The 18,247-nt window shown below is 26.9% G+C and overlaps 2 protein-coding genes across 5 annotated transcripts in view; one reads left to right on the forward strand and one right to left on the reverse strand.

Moving 5' to 3' along the window:
- Positions 1–606: 606 nt before the first annotated feature.
- LOC113553028 (AFG3-like protein 2) lies at positions 607–6,707 on the forward strand. The gene is made up of 12 exons (XM_026956143.1): positions 607–863; positions 964–1,190; positions 2,367–2,501; positions 2,626–2,719; positions 2,790–3,091; positions 3,156–3,274; positions 3,418–3,693; positions 3,761–3,988; positions 4,297–4,523; positions 4,995–5,195; positions 5,283–5,477; positions 6,222–6,707. The coding sequence occupies exons 1-12, from the start codon at positions 777–779 to the stop codon at positions 6,426–6,428; spliced, it is 2,298 nt and encodes a 765-aa protein (XP_026811944.1). The 5' UTR covers positions 607–776; the 3' UTR covers positions 6,429–6,707.
- An 11,035-nt stretch (positions 6,708–17,742) lies between these two features.
- The window catches only part of LOC113548314 (potassium voltage-gated channel protein Shaker), a 166,948-nt gene continuing 166,443 nt past the window's right edge, over positions 17,743–18,247 (reverse strand). For all 4 annotated transcript variants that reach the window (XM_026949137.1, XM_026949128.1, XM_026949154.1 and 1 more), the window contains one exon: positions 17,743–18,047. The gene's annotated coding sequence lies outside the window, so the exon portion shown is untranslated. The remainder of the gene's footprint in view (positions 18,048–18,247) is intronic.

The following is an 18,247-nucleotide window of genomic DNA, read 5'->3' on the forward strand; positions in this document are numbered from 1 at the left end:
CTACCTGTACATATAATCATACCAATAAAGAGTTACTAAGTTGGTCGTTATTCGTTAACGACGATGATTAAAATATATAATAATAAGTTAATAACAAGATCTTATAAGAAATCTAGCTTCCTCCTACTGTCTTCGGCTCATTACCTAAATAAATGGGATTTAAATTTACTTATAGTCCACGGATAAATAAACAATAATCTATTAAGGATTTAAGGACCTATTTTTACAATAATTTTGAATCCAAAAAGTCGTATTTAAAATGTTTATTCAAATTATCTAGCTAATGTTGATACTATGAATCACTTGGGGACTTAAAATCTTATGTGAATTTTCAGTGATTAATTTAATGAGTGTTATCGTTTAATTTTTCTTAATTTTCGTTAATCGCGCGACAGCATAATTATAATTATAATTATACGTATATTATTCGCGTGGATGATATCGGTGCGTTCGAAAACGCCCGGGAAATGCAAGTCCTTTGACCGAGGAAAGCCGAGGTTGGCGGCACTGTTCGTTATCACACATTATCGTACTGTTCAACAACAGTTGTAAAGCAGGCGAAGACCCATAGAAGACCGCTATGGATGGCAGGGTTAATTTTTGTCGTCTGATAACATTCGTTTTCTGACTTTCTGTGGTCCGTGTACAATGAGTAGAAAAATAGAAAATGTTATTTAAGATTTATTCGTCTCTGTTTTTATTCTACTTTATTATTTGAACGTTGACCGTTGTATGTATTTAAATTGTATTAATAGGTATCTAGTTAATTTTTAGATATGTCGCAAAGATTTTTTACCATATCGAAAAAGGTTGAGAGATTGTTGATGAACGGTATACGTACGGGCCGATTAGACAATTTCGCAGTGAGTAGCCGTAATCGTAATAGTTTAGAGTTTAAAATGACACAACAGTTCTGAAAATAAAGAATGAAAGGAATCCGTTAATTTTTTGTTTGTTTTATAGTTAAACCGTCAATTGAGTCTCCTGAGCAGGCGTCAAGTGTTACCAAGTTTGAACACAGTGCTCAAACAGTGGACAAATCTGTGTGAAAAACCACCTACTGGTTTTGAAAAGTATTTCGACAAAGACAAAAAAAGCAAACAAAATGACCAAAAGTCTGACAACCGTGTTAACAAACCGCCCTCTTTCGACAATGCGTTTAAAAAGAAGATCAATCGAATGTCACAAGGGTTAGTACTTTTTATTGTTATATTATATAACTTGAGTGAATGCTCATCATCTTTAAAGTTAAAGTAAAATATGTCATGATTTATAAATTATTAGATTGGTGACATTCATTACTTTTTTGTTCTTGTAAGGATTTATTGTTTTAAAAACATCTATTCTGAATAATAATTACTGATTATATTTTATTGGTTTATTTTTATTATTATTATTATTAAGTACTCTTATATTACTTATCAACTTTATTATTTCTTATTATTTTTTGTTTGATTTTTCAACATTGTTGATATCAATAATAGTTTACAAAGTGTATGCCTACAATTGGCTTATTATAGGGGTTATAATAATCCTTAAGTTAGATCTTATCAATACAATTATAATGCACCAACCAAAATAATATAAAATATTATAATTTGTCATATTATGTTATACCTTATTGGTAGAAATAACGATTTAATTGGTTTGTTTAGATTTTGCAATATGGTGCAATTGTCAATGTTATACTCTACTGAAATGGTAAAATGCCAATAAACATAGCAAAATAACTTTTATCTTTAAATCTTGTAACGTAAATATTATTAATGTTTGTTATTTAATTTAAACTGATATTGTTTTTTACTTTTTTATACAACAGTCACATTCAGTTTTAACTGAATGTCTAAACATATCATATAGGTCATAATATATGTTACCTAAAAAAAAAAAATATTTTATTTAACATATCAATCTAGTTCTAAATATGAATATAAGCATTTTTTTTGTTATTTAAATAAAATAAAATTAATGAAAAAAAAATTTGTCATACTAAAAACATGCTGTCAAAGTATTATTAAAATTTTTAAATGAAAATGTAGTAAATTGTAAATGACTATATTAATAATAGAAGGTAATTAAAATTCTTTTTACTGAATTTATAATTTTTATATATAACTAATTTGTATGTCTGATTTCTATATGAAAACATACAGTGTGTATACACTGCATATAAAGTGTCACTTTGTTGATGGTACACTTCAATTGATGTATCAATGTTTTTAATATTTTAAAATAAAATGTATTCTTTAATTTTTAGAAATAACATCAAAATTACTGTCATATAACTAGTTATCATAAAACCTATACGTTTTAAAGTGTTTCATAGTATATATTAATAATTTTTATCTATAACTTTTCTTTTTCAGATCTAGTTCTTCAGGTGATTCTGATAAAGAAAAATGGATACTTTATGGTGTAGCTGGTGCAATAGGTCTAATCAGTCTTCTTGCATTTTATAATATGAGTTATAAAGAAATCACGTGGAAAGATTTTGTCAATAAGTAAGTACTTATAGTTTTAAACTAAAATGATTATTTATTTTTATTTTACATCACAAGCATAAATAATGTTAAAATTGTTGTGTACATTACACATATTTTTGATTCTTTCATTATTTGATTTCAGTTATTTAAATCGACATGTAGTTGAAAAATTAGAAGTTGTTAATAAGAAATGGGTTAGAATAAATCTACAGCCAGGATCTTCTATTGACGGAAGTGTAAGATAAGATTATTTAATGGTAATAAGAATGCTATAATTCTTCACTTTATGTGTTACTATTTTTACAGGCAACTCTGTGGTTTAACATTGGTAGTGTAGATTCTTTTGAGAGAAGTTTGGAAAATGCACAATTGGAACTAAATCTAGAACCAGCCAATTTTATACCAGTAGTTTATAAAACTGAATTGGAAGCGAGCAGTTTCTCTGGGTTCCTTCCGACTATATTATTCATAGGATTTTTATTGTTTATGATGAGAAGATCAGCTGAAATGATGACTGGCCGTGGTAGGCGTGGAGGTGGATTATTTGGAGGGGTAATGGAATCTACAGCCAAACTTGTAGATCCAAAAGACATTGACGTCCGTTTCAAGTAAATCAATTTAAATAATTACTAAATTATGTTCATACTTTATTAATTTTACAATTCAATATAGAGATGTTGCTGGTTGCGAAGAAGCTAAAATAGAAATCATGGAGTTTGTTAACTTTTTGAAAAATCCACAACAATATTTGGACCTTGGAGCCAAAATTCCTAAAGGAGCAATGCTTACAGGTAGGATATTTGTTTATCTGGCTTATTTTAGCAAAACCGCCTTTTCATAAAACCAAAAATATGTTAAATTTTCACCAAATAAACAATTAAAAACAATTTATGAGTAACAAAACATGTTATTTGGTTTATTTTTGTGTATATAGGACCTCCGGGTACTGGTAAAACATTACTCGCAAAAGCAACTGCTGGTGAAGCAGATGTTCCATTTTTATCTGTTTCTGGTTCAGAGTTTTTGGAAATGTTTGTTGGTGTTGGACCATCAAGAGTCAGAGATATGTTTACTATGGCTCGTAAACATGCTCCGTGTATATTGTTTATTGATGAAATTGATGCTGTTGGTAAAAAAAGAGGAGGTCGTAATGTAGGTGGCCACTCTGAACAAGAAAACACTTTAAATCAACTGCTGGTAGAGATGGATGGTATTTAATGATTATATAATAGTGTTTTAATATAACTGTATCTACCAATAATATTTATACATTTTAGGATTCAATACAACTACTAATGTAGTGGTCTTAGCTGCTACCAATAGAGTAGATGTTTTAGATCAAGCATTAATGCGTCCTGGTCGTTTTGACCGACAGATATATGTTCCAGCACCTGATATTAAAGGTCGTGCATCCATTTTTGGTGTACATTTAAAACCATTAAAAACTAATTTGAATATTTTGGAGACTGCTAGAAAGTTAGCAGCTCGAACGCCCGGTTTTACAGGTATTATAAATTCTTTTATTTTTAAGTCAACTATTATAGTTAGGTGTAAAATTTTCATAAATATTACTATTTTATCTTATATGCTACATACTTGTAAACTACATAATATGAAATGAGAAAACTAGTCTTTACATGGAGGAACATTTAATGGCTATTTTACCACAAGTTAGGTCATTAATTTTGTTTTAAAAATTTCCATATTGTTACCAAATTATTTGGTTACTTGTTATTTTTTTCTTTTTTTTTTTAATTCTAAAATTCTAAATCAAATATGATAAACAATAGTATTAACTTTTATTGTTTTCCAGGGGCGGACATTGCTAATGTATGCAATGAAGCAGCTTTAATAGCAGCCAGAGAATTGGCTGCGAGTATTTCAATACAACATTTTGAACAGGCTATTGAAAGAGTAGTAGCTGGTATGGAAAAGAAAAGTAGAGTTTTACAAGCCGATGAGAAAAAAATAGTTGCCTATCACGAAGCTGGTCATGCTGTTTGTGGCTGGTTCTTGCAGTATGCAGATCCATTATTAAAAGTATTGTAAAAGGTTTATACATATATTTCTAGACGTGTTTCTCAGAGTTTTATTATCTTTGCTTTTCACTTACATAAAATATAAAATGATTTTATATACAGTTAAAAAAATATATACCAAAATTCTTTATTATAAATGACGAAGAAATTAAAATTTTCATAATTATTATAATATACTTTTTTTTTAGATTTTTATGTGAACACAACTCAGTTGGTTATTGTTTAATTAATGAAATCAAAACATTTAACCATAAAATCACACAAAGTTGTTTACCCTTTATAATTTTCTCTTTGAAATGTTGTTATATAAATATGTTGTATTATTTTATAGTCTATTTTGGTTTCAGTTTTCCAATATATATTTTCTGACATAAATTTGGAAAGACAAAGATAGTAAAGTTTAATCTGATGTCATGTCAAGTAACATGTTTTGTAAGTTTTTTTGATTTAAATGTATTTATATTTATATTAGGTTTCAATTATACCAAGAGGTAAAGGATTAGGTTATGCTCAATATTTACCCAAAGAGCAATATCTATATTCAAAACGTCAGTTATTTGATAGAATGTGTATGACTCTTGGTGGTCGAGTATCAGAACAAGTGTTTTTTAATGAAATTACAACAGGTGCTCAGGACGATTTGAAAAAAGTCACTGAAAATGCATATGCACAGGTACTGAGATTATTGTTATACACACACAGAAAATTAAAAAAATCAAATTACAATATAAACCTACTTGTTTGAATATAAATATTTCAGGTTGCACATTTTGGAATGAATGAGAAAGTAGGTAATGTTAGTTTTGATTTGCCTCAACCTGGAGAAATGACATTTGAAAAACCGTATTCTGAAACTACAGCCCATTTGATAGATTCAGAAGTAAAAATATTGGTTTCTAAAGCATATGATGATACTATGGAATTAGTTAAAAAACATAAGGACGACATTATAAAGGTAATATTAGATTAATATAATATGTTTGGCAAATTATCTTTACAAAATCATTTTAATATTTTATATTTATTGAACGAGGAAATATTTATGCATAAATACCTTTTATTATTTTAAGGTGCATAACAAATTTAATTGTCTTTATAATAAGGTTATGCAAAATTATATAATAACTTAATATAATAATATCATAGAATAATAAGACACTAAACTTAAACAGTAAAAATATAAAGTTAATAACTATAGTATAAACAACTTAACACTTGATAGTTGATGTATACGATATAAGTTAAAAATATATATGTTAATGTGTTTTAATTGATTTTTATATTAGTTTATCGATAAACTCTATACTCTTATTACTAAACAGTAGATGATAAAGCTTTGTTTCTTGTTTCAATATCTTAAGCATGCATCATCATTTATAATAACATTCTCATTAATGGTTTACTTTATTTGCTTTCATGTTTGCTGTTTTCTCAACCATGAATTGCCTAACTTAATATTTTTTTATTCATGTTCATATTAACATGAAGAATGGGGATAATTTTAAAATAATTAAATTTGTTGTACATAAATTCCTTGATCCATAACTTTTTCACGTAACTGTATAATTAACCTGATATTTGATAAAATGCCCCATTACGCAAAATATTTTCTCAAAACATTAATAAATTATATATCATCTCGTTCATAATAAAATGCTGAATAAATATGTGTAAAAATAATTTTCCAATCATTCATTAGGTTGCCGAAAGATTGTTAAAACAAGAAGTGCTCAGCAGAGAAGATATGATTGAACTTTTGGGACCCAGACCGTTCCAGGAAAAATCGACATATGAAGAGTTTGTTGAAGGAACGGGTTCGATGGACGAAGACACTACGTTGCCGAAAGGACTCAAAGACTGGAATAAAAACAGCGAAAATAAAGAAGACGCAAAAAAGAAGAAGTAGATTATTTTGGTTGAATTTTAAATTGTTACAATGCTAGTATATAGTCTCAATAAATATGATTAAGAATAAGTTATACACATTGTTTTGAATAACGATTATTTCTTTCTCATATTTTATGTATGTTGCATTTGCTTGTAATCTATAACAGCATTTTATTTGTATGGATTTAACGTCCTATTCGGTAATGTAAAATTCACATTAATTAAACTTGTATATTAGTTGGTTTATACCATATCATATTCAATGTATGTATTACAGAAAATATATTGGTATCCTAGACTTGGTTTTATTACTTGATGTTCTGCGAACAAATGTTAACATTTAAATATATATTTATAAATCTATAAATATTTATTGTGTAAAATGTTTACAGTTTTCTGAATAAATGTTTTTAATTGATTTTAAAGTAATTAATTTGACTAATATCAAATTAGTGATGCTTATTGAAAATATAAAAAATACATTCTTTCAGATCGTTTATACCTCTAGGTACAGTGGTAATGGTAAAGATGAGGTTTATTAGAGGTGTGTGTGTGTGTGTTTTGTGTGATATTAATAGTAGTTATTTAAATCACTAATCTTCTCGGATCTTTTTAACATTTTTAAAAATATTACTTTCCGCACAGTTTGAAATCATTTTAAAACAATATTTCATTTTTAATTTATAAAATTAAAATTCAGTGAATTATAGTTACAAGTGGTGACTAGAGAGTCAATTTTACAAAAAGAACCCCTATAGGTATACCTACCACCTACCTACGCGACAATTAAATTATTATTATTTAAAATTTACACAATATAATTAAACGCGTGCTCCAAATATTATTTTATTGGTTACACCTGTGAGCTGTGACGAACGACACTACTACACTAATACCTCTATAGTCTATATATATTTATATATATATTATATTTTAGTATTTCTGCTGTGACGTAAAGAGTTCGTTTTTTAAATGAACTTTTTCATGAAATCCATCACTTATTTTTACTCGTTCATAAATTAGAAGAATAATTACTACCTATACATTAAAAAATAATAACACGTTCCATATATTTTAATCAGTAAATTATTTAACAGTGAATGAATCATTTTCATTCTGCTGATATTCAATTGATCGTAAATATTATGCTCGTTTTTGACAGTTCCAATTATTGCTACGCCATTATATATTCATTGCATTAAATCGTCAGAGTATTTGATGATCTGACATCCTTATTTGAACACTTTTTTAGACTACAATTATTGTTATAATAGTGTACAATAAGTGACTGTACCATAATTTGATTTTTTTTCTAGGCAAAAGCCAATAATCTTCTTTCGGTTCTTTCTTTCTAGATGACAAAATCGAAAAAATGATTTTCTCATCTGCTTATTTTCAATTTCCCAAACAACAAATATGAAATTATATTCTCATTAGTTTTTATTTATTCCCAATAACTACTACTACAAAAAAAAAAAAAACCGACCGTTTAGAATAAATTAGATTAATATACGTTATTATCCGTTATTTGGATCAACGTTTTTACTACGAAGCCCGTCGCCCATCCTACTTAACCTACGGGTTGTGCACATGCGCGACTGAGGTTAAAATTCTCGAGACGTGGAGTACATCAGCCCAGTGCCCACAGTTCCCGCAAAAGCTATTGACTTCGAATAACCTGCGGTGTTCATCAACACACTATAATCACACTCGTCACTTACCATTGGACATTTTAAATTCCGAACGAACCGAAGAATGTTACTGTAACGGTTTTACAATATTTTTTTACATGAAAAACTTTACACATTATTATACTTGCCACTTTTCTCTTACCACTAGTTGCGCCATTGCCCATTGGCACTTGTGAATTCGTGTTAGATCGCTGTTGAAGACTACCATAGGAAAATAATTTGTCTCTTCTCGGTTCTTTTGAGGAAATCGATGAGTACCCGTGTATACTGTATAACATGAAATATGAGTTAGGTCGCGCGTGTGTAATTCGCAACGAATAATAAAAATAGATTGAGTATTTAAAATGTTGATACCGGTATCCGGTATTTGTATACCTACTGCAGAGCGTACGGTACGTAGCTGCGCCACTGGACGTACCTATCTATAATGGTATTACCGATAATTAACGAAAATACCTACCTATAGGTAATTACCGGATCTCGGTGAATTTATAAGTGTTTTCTAGTCTAGGAAAATTTAATTTTAACATCTATTTTAAAAATCATGCTTGTAATTATTATTCGTTATTGTTTTCAATAAATTTAGGTACCCATAACTTAACCTTTTCGGTAATTCCTAATTATAACCGAATCACGATATACCGGTATTCTGAAATGCCGAAAATATTGATGAATACTTGTATACCGAAAATACCTCCAGCTCCAATCTAAAATATAATAAATATTACATAAATGATAACTGACAGTGTATAGAAAGGTCAATCCTTAAAATATTAATACAGTATCAAAGACGGCTTTTTCTTCTACCTTGTTATGTTGTTATAATAAAATAATATGACCTTTGTGCAGCTGAGTAGACTTTACACCTTTAATATGTTTTATTGTTTTATGTTTTTACCTAGTATGATGTACATATTTTTAATGATTTTAAATTTAAATTTTCCTAAAATATTTTTGTAAAGAGTTTTTATATATTAGAGCATATCGGTAGCGAAGAACTTTGTTTCGAAGTTTTTCGAGTTCAAAACTATACCTATGTTCAGTGCTGTTGCAGCAACTTTACCAGATTAAGGAGCATAAACTAACCTAACCTAACCTATAAATATATTTGAAGCGGAGTAGATAATATTATGAAATTCTGATTAGTTATGTAGGTACGCTTTATTATTTCAAATAGGTATAACTAAAGCTTAATTTTTGATACTTAATAACTGTAGGTACGTATAGAGTTAAACTATAGTTTGGAACTGTACCTAATATACTACATAGTATAAACCGAATCATTCATTAAAGATGAACCTAATAAGTTTATGTTTGATTGTTTGATACCTAAATAAAATTAAAATATATCTATATAGCTAGGTACACAATATATTATGATCCAATAATAAACTTAAAAATTATCATTTTCATAAGTTATAATTTTTAAACAACGCTGGTTCAAATGGTTACCTACTATTATAATATACTACTCTACCTAAGATGTATTAACTGATTGAAATTTTCAAAAATCTAACCTAACGTAACTGGGTGGTCTCCAACGCGTGGCTTACTCCTTGAAAAAATCTACAAAAGCATATAGTTTTATTATTCACGAACTTATGAAATATTTCGTATCTAATATGAAACACTATAATAGTATGCACTTATGGCTTAAACAAGTATGAAATCAGATAGTAAGTACCTATGGGCTAAGGTACATGTAAACTCTGCCACAAGTAACTTTTTTTTAATGCAAGCACTGAAGGCTCTACCAGGAAAATAAGTCAGGAATATCAGTATAAAATTAATCGAGATTGATAAATTGGGTCCTGGGAAAAAAAATAGGTAATAGATAAGTTGAGTCCCGGAAAAGATGTATTAATTAAAATATATGTGGTTTTTTAGTATCATGTTCAAAATGAATAATTTATGGTATAAATAATTAAAAATTGAATCCTGGAAAAAAATGTTAGTTCGTATAAATATCACGTTTTAAGTAAAAACTTAAATGATAAACAAATTATAATCGGGTTATATTATTAGATAATATTTCATTATTTGTGTTTTTCTTAAATTCTTTGCATAATTTTCTTTTTTTGTATTGTATTTTGTAATTTAGTATGTGCCTCAGACTGTACTTGTATTACAACTATTAGTTCGTCCACAAAACAGAATTTATTATTCACAAGTAAATTGCATAAATACAAAATATTAAAGTTTTTAATATTTAGACCTAGTCACAACAATGGTTTATAGTTGGCACTCGACTTACCGCTTTCAAAATGAACACAAATTATCGTCGACACAATTTACCTTGGCCCCGAATTAATAACTAATATAATATTATTAAAAAAAAGATTGATAATTTTTATATTAATAATTTTTCATATTAAATAATAGTTAGGTATGCGTAATATGTCAAAAAAAATACAATACTTAAACTTAAAGATAATTATTGTCTAATACGAACAATAATATTCAATGACACATATTGATATATTATTATAATGGGTATTACGTAAAATAATTTGAATAATCATAATAAATAATCGTAATAATCATAAAATATGCATAGGTATGACGTTATGTTATATTAAACTAACATTAATTTTAGCAGTTTTGACGTAACCATGTCATCGCAATAACGGATGTCACCACATTTAATGTAAGAAGGTCTTAACTCTTAACATAGGAGGAATTCGCATGTAATCATTACAGGCAAGAAAATAAAACTGGCGGAGACGCGGAGTTTACATTAGACTTTTTGGGGTTTTGTCAATTGCGCCGAATTTGGAACACCACCTGTACAGTATACGTCTATTGTGCCGACATAAAAAGGGTATATTAAAAAGAAATACATACATATATTACATACAAATTTATCTTTCTGATGAAGTGTCTTGAATCTTAATCTCAATCTAAAAAAATTAAATTAAAACTAGAAAATGTAGATATAAAAATAGATTTATATTTAATTACCTTATAATCATTTTTTGTAGTGGTAGCTTATCCGTTGTACAAAACCAATCAAACATATCTAAATTTCCATCTAAATACTTGGATATATTATCTTCAACTATGGTTTTTTGTTTCTTATTCTTATTTTTCTTATTCATTTTTATGTATGATTGAAGTTGAATTATTTTTTAATATCCATCGGCGCAATTGATGTATACCTTTTTCCTATCCCATAACTTTTTACTCTTTACCTGTGATTTTCGGCGCAATTGATATATGCCCGACTTTTCCATTACCTTTTTATTTAGCCAGTATGTATTCTTTTTTTTTCTTTGTGGTATCGCCTAATGGTGGTGAACCGTTTGCACAATACTCATTTAACCAGTATACCAGCAGAGTTTTACTATTTCCCAGGTACCTGCACGGGTGTTTTAATAATAGTTAGGTAGGTATTAAATAAAACGATTGACGACTGCTGCGTCGTCGTCGTTATAAAAACACACACACACATAATTTTTAGTTATTAATAAAAACACTTTTATTCAAACGAACATTTGCATTTTACAAAAAAAAAAATCAAAACAATTTTTAGCATTATATAATATATTTAATGGTTTTTTTTTTTTAATTTTTTTTAGTTTTTTTTTTCAAATTTTTATTATTATGTAACAATAACATGCTGATTTCTTTTTCAATCAATATACAACGATCATTTTACAAATAATTGTTTGATATAGGTACTAAATTAAATTTATTACATCCACTATATAGATATAGATATATTTATATATATTTATATACATTGTACATACACATATAAAATATTATGTATATGTATAACATATGCATGTATATAAATATATAAATAATTATATAATATCTACTAAATAATACATATTAATATAATACGATCATTGGATTACAATAAAAAAAAAACAAATCGAAACAAAAACAAATTTCATATAAACGATTTAATTATTTATTTACAGAACAAATCTAGGAATGTATGTATATATGCAAATATATATATGTATGTGTAGATATATATATATATATAAATGTATACATATAATATGTTTAATAATAATAATAATAATAATAATAATAATTATGTATGTTATATTTACCTATATAATATATAATATAAATAAATAATAATCTCGTCGATATTAGTTTTTATATTTTATTATTGATTTATCGTGTTATATTAGGTATTATGATCTCATTAATTTGGTTATTGCGAACGTTTTCATTATTAATATTATTATTATTATTATTATCATTGTTATAATTATCGTCATCGTCATTATATTATTATTTCGTTTGTCCATAATATTCAACGTGCGGTTGAGATGCATTTTAAATATTTCAACAACCATCTACCCGTCGAAAACTGCAGTACCCTTCAGTATGTGCACGCAGATATCCACAATAAAATATAGGTAATTTAATAATAATAATATAATGTTTATTATGTAAATAATAGTTAAAGAGAAAAATAGTCTAGGGCGATTGGCAAACGCCCCCAAAAATGTCAGATAACAACAGTTGTATTAGTAGTAGAAATAATAATAATAATAATAATAATAATAATAATAATAAATAACTACAACAATAATAATAAAGACGATAGGATAAAAATAATAATTATTATTTTATAAGTATTTAACGCGATATAATAATATTCTACAGAAATAGGAAGAACGCAATGAATGAAACGAGTAAAACGCACGAGCGTCTCGCGTTTATGTTATTCGTTTTGGATGAATGTTTACAGGAAATAGTAGCAATAATAAATTAATAATTATTGTGATTTTTTCCCTTCGTCAACTCAAGACGCGACTATGATAATGAAATCTACCATGATATTCGTTTTTCGATCAATTACACGTAAGCAAAATATTAGAATTAATAATAATAATGTAATTAAATAAGAACACGTGGTCACGCGAAGGAATTCGTTTTCAGATTTCCGACTGTGATGTAATGACGATGCTGCTATATAATAGCGGGTAGGTACCTGTCATAAAAATTTTTATTATTATTATTATATGCGTACAACGCGTGTGGACTTACGGTTTAAGAACACAGATTTGGGGACAGATATTATTATAATATAATATAGTCTAAAAAACTTCTTAAAAGTAAAAAATCAAAAAAAAAAAATTGAATAAATAGATTGAAAAAAAAAATTATAGTAACTATTATTGCTTTTTCCCACGCAAAACAATTAATATAATATTCATTAATCAATGAAATATGATGTGTTTTAACAATATTATATTATATTATATTATATATTATATAAATTATAAAGTTTTTAAATTGAAATATTTTAATATTAAAACCCGCGAAGCGTACCTATACGCGCGCATCATATTATGTATGACGACTGCACGACTCGCGTTTTGCACCGATTAATCGTTTCAAAATACATAATATAAAGATTGTCGATAATAATTATTATGAAATTTTATTTGGAAAATCAATTTTTTTTTTAATTTTTTTAAATAATATTATATTTAAATTGTATTTTAGTGTTACGTATTTATTTAATTTTTTTTTACAACGTGTGAGGGTGTACGCGTATAGACGTGTTTAACATTAATATTATTATATATTTTTTTGCATATTATATATATTTCTTACTCCCTTAGAATATAATATTAAGACAACTATTCAAAACAACGATAAAGAAGTGCAGTAAAAAAAGCTTTTATTTTCGCACGAAAATAATTCAGCATAAAATCCGCATTGCGCGCGATAACCGAATGATACGAGTGTAGTTATAGATTTATCGAAAAAGAACAAAAAAACGTGTTCTCGGCTGCGGTTATAGTTCACGATTAAAAAAAAAAACGACCAACCGTTTTTGAGAAAAAAGTTTTGTTTTGTCTTAATCTCGTTTTTAAATAATAATAATAATTATATTAAAAAAAAAAAAAACAAAAATCATTCTAATCTCTATTATAAAATATTATGTTAACAATAATATTAATTGTGCAGCCTTTTTTTTCCAATCCGTTGCAATTGACAAGTTTATTAAATAATAACATGCTCTGGTTGATTGTAATAAGAAAGTTAAATATTATTATTATTATTATTATTATTATCATCATTGTACATACATATTATATAATAATAAATAGAAATTGCACACGTGTTTTTTTTCAAACAATTTAACGTATAGGTTGAATTAAACAATAACAATAATAATAATAGTTATATTTATTCGTCCAACGATATTAGTAATAATAATAATAATATTTTAACAATAATAATATAATTTTAATAATAATTTATAAATGAATACATCGGTAAAGAAAACGTTAATATCTATTATACAAATACCAGTACAAAAATTTTAAGTGTTACTCAGTATCATTATTATTATCATTATTTATATAGGCTTATACAAAAAGCTTAAATCATTCATACCATATACAACCTATGCAAGTATATAATAATAAACCGTTTGCGTGGAGGCGTACCTGTATGTCTTAATATTTTGCTCTGTTGGATACCGTTCGAACAACATAGAAATAACAGTTAATCGCACAGCAAAATACAATCATAAATTATAAGCAGAGATACTATTGTGAAGCTGAATTCAGTGCGTTTTAGATATAATAGTAATACAGGGTACACATACGGTAGATGTATAATAAATACTGCAAGGGCGTTTTCACAGAGATAATGTTGTTTTTTTGGAGAGGGGGGGAGAGAGAGGAGCTCTAGAACAATGCATTCAAAGTTTCAAAAACTTCCTGTAGGTTAGGTGAAATACTTCAAAATTAAACTTTTATTTTACATTTTTTAGCATTTTAAGATAGCCTGATTTTTAATCGGTATATTTATTTATTTTTTGAGTTACAGTGTTTTTAGTGAATCAAAATATTATTTTGAAAAGTGTTGTTAGATTTAATTCAAAGTTCACAATTTCACAGTTATATAAAATAGTAGATATTTAACATAATATTAGCTTTATATCTTTGTATGTTTAAAGAATGAATAATATACAACTCCGAGATGATGTTGATCGCTGATATAAAAAAAAAAAACCGTCGCCAATGAGTTTTAATCATAGAATTATTAGTTAATTTATTCAAGTATTTGAAGTATTACAACAATTATTTAACTGATTTTTGTAATGAACAAATTCGAGGTCAATATTGTGGTCAAAAGACTTTTTTGGCTATTTTTAAAAGATTACTTTGGATATTATCTATGTCCTATTAAATGTTTACTATTTATATCTGAATCTGGTGTAATTGTTGGTACTAATCCGGCTATCGCCTAAATCTCAAGACAATCGTATAAACAATATTATATCAATTATTTTAAGTAGGTATTTAATGAAAAATAGTAGGTAATTCAAATTTTAAAATATTTACATAAATTGGTAAATTAGTATATAGTTTAATAATTACTATTGATATTAAATAACGTAAAAATTACAATTTTTTTTTACCTAGTTATAGAATTTAGCTTTATAATTTTTTACAGACTTACAGTCATGTATTTTTAATAAAATGTGTAATGATTTTCCAAAACCATTAATTCAAAGTTATCTAAGTAAGATATAAAAAGAAGTGATGTACGTGGGAAAATACTGCGATTTATACAGCCGCAATTACGACCATCAATACCATCTTTAAAATCGTATTATTATCGCGTAGAAACATTTTTTATGAAAATTCGTTGTCGGAACGCAAATATAAATCGTCGTGGGGTCGTTATCGTTTGGGTATGCGCATAGGTAATGTCGTGAACTGCGCATTTACACTCCCATTCTATCGTCGTTTGATTAGACGTTAAAGTTTGTCTTTAAATTAATTAATTACAGTTTTTTACGTCTGATGCCGACCTACAAATCAATAATAATACAAAAAGAGTTAACGAAAAATTTTAATAACAGCGATCGGTACGAAGACAGTTGTGAGAAATTATAATATTATATAATCATAATAATATTACGATCATCTATTTTAATTTTAACTCGATAACTATGTCTTCATAACTACCAATACATTATGTGCGAATGCGAATGTAAGTATGCCGATTATAAGGCCATATCGGATAAATATTAAATGGGATTAGGTTTTAGATTTAGTATTATGGGTGTAGTGTTGCATAATGTGCAGGTATACATTATTTATTATTATTATTATTACGATGACGATGATAATGATTGATTGTGAATCCTTTTGACCGATACGAGGAAAAAAATAAATGCAATAACGTTCGGCGTGGTATTTAATACCATTAATGTTTCCGACGGACTGTATCGAATTACCCTGTAATCCATTTTTTTTTCTCAGACGAAATGCACCGAAAAAAAATTATTCTGTTGACGGTGGAGTGATCATAAAGAATTAAAAGTTTTAAAAACGAAAAAAATCCATAGTACGGTTAATATAATTACATCATTACGAACTTATATAACAGGCGTTAACATTTGTAGATGTAGAATATGTACAATAACTGTTAAACTCGTGTTATTATATCATAGTATTGTAATTATAAATATTATTATCATCAAAAAAAAAAAAAAAAAGACGAACGGACGATGATATAAAATCAGTTAAAAAGATAGTCGTTTCGGCGGCCTAAATCGATGTGCGTTTTCATAAAATATAATATTATTTTATTGTTGTTGTAACAACGATTATATTGTATTGTATATGTTTTTAAATTATATTATTTTGACGTTTTGTTGCTGAACGTTTTTGACGGGTGAAATGTTATGTAGGTACGCGATTGCATGGTAAACGTGCTAAAAGTGTACCACCTACCTACGTGCTATGTTGTACGAACGAAGAATAATTTATTATATTATTATTATTATTTATTGACTTAAAGTTATCGATTGTGAAATACGCGTTCATCGAAAGGGGTGGTCAACCCTCCCTCTGAGTTGTATATATATATTGTATTATTTCACAAATAATGATTATCTACCATCGAAACGATAATAATAATATTAATATTAATAATTATTACTTATATTATTTATACTCAAATTTATCCATAAATGAGTCCTATTGATTTTAGTTCGCATAGCGCGTATTATGCACTTGCCACATTCGCTATAAATTCCACAAGGTTATGGGCGTAAAACAATTTTGATTCACCAAAATCTGTATATTCATTTATGGGTTCATCATTGTTCGTGTTATTGGAGTAAAGTGTACGACGGTAAAAATGTTAACGTAATAATTAAAAATCAATAAAAAATTGAAAAGAGTTATAATAAATATAATAATATTATGACATCGTTATTATTATTATTATTATTATTATTAATATTTGTATTATTACTGTTATCATTCTAACGCGGAAGACTCGCGACTAATAATTTATTATATAGATACCTATAGACACTACAGGCGATCAAAAATATCATAATAAGACTGTGGCGAGAATTTATAATTGGTACAGATTTTACATTATAAAAAAAGGAAAAAATAGTATTTAAAAAATTGTAATAGCTCTCGCATCTCCAACGCGTTATGTTTTCTTATAGTTTTAGTATCTGTATCGGTGGCTTATAAGATAAAAAATAAATAAATAAAATACGTATTAGAAATATTGTTTTTTTTTAATCCAGTCAAATAAGGCTTATCGGTATATAGGTATAGTATATATATATATATGTGTATGTATATATATAATAATATATAGTATTAAAACCCGTACAATTTTAAATAAAACAATTTGAGACGATCCGTTTACTAATTTTATTCCTCACGGCTCTGGATAATAATAATTGTGGTATTATGCATTATATATAATTATATTGGCTCAATATATTATTAGAAAATTATCCCCTCAAAAGAGTGAGATTCTGAGTACAATTTTTATTATCGTTATTAATATTCGCTTAAAAAAATATTATAAATAAACTTGTCGGAGGTAACTTAACGAAGGAAACATCTTAGCTATCACAGCACAGCACCTTATAGGCGTTTGGAGACCTGGACGGCCACCGGATTGCAATTTGAATACTAGAATTATAAATAACACATCAGTATAAGTTAAATTATCATAATTATACAACATTCGTTATTAATAAACAAATATAATTATTTGTTGTTACGAAACTACTTATAAGTATACCTATTGATATAGTTATTTATAAGTTATTTTTTTCATTTTGACATATAGTTGAGAATTTATAGTCAAATGGAATCATGAGCATGCTAAT

Source organism: Rhopalosiphum maidis, chromosome 1 (genome assembly GCF_003676215.2).
Source record: "Rhopalosiphum maidis isolate BTI-1 chromosome 1, ASM367621v3, whole genome shotgun sequence".
Lineage (NCBI taxonomy): Eukaryota > Metazoa > Arthropoda > Insecta > Hemiptera > Aphididae > Rhopalosiphum > Rhopalosiphum maidis.

Bases quoted from the DNA above. Each gene is read 5' to 3' on its own strand.
- LOC113553028 (XM_026956143.1), top strand. From the start codon at position 777: ATGTCGCAAAGATTTTTTACCATATCGAAAAAGGTTGAGAGATTGTTG. The intron at 3,275-3,417 runs GTAGGATATTTG...TTGTGTATATAG, and splicing joins TAAAGGAGCAATGCTTACAG to GACCTCCGGGTACTGGTAAA. The intron at 5,196-5,282 runs GTACTGAGATTA...TAAATATTTCAG, and splicing joins CTGAAAATGCATATGCACAG to GTTGCACATTTTGGAATGAA.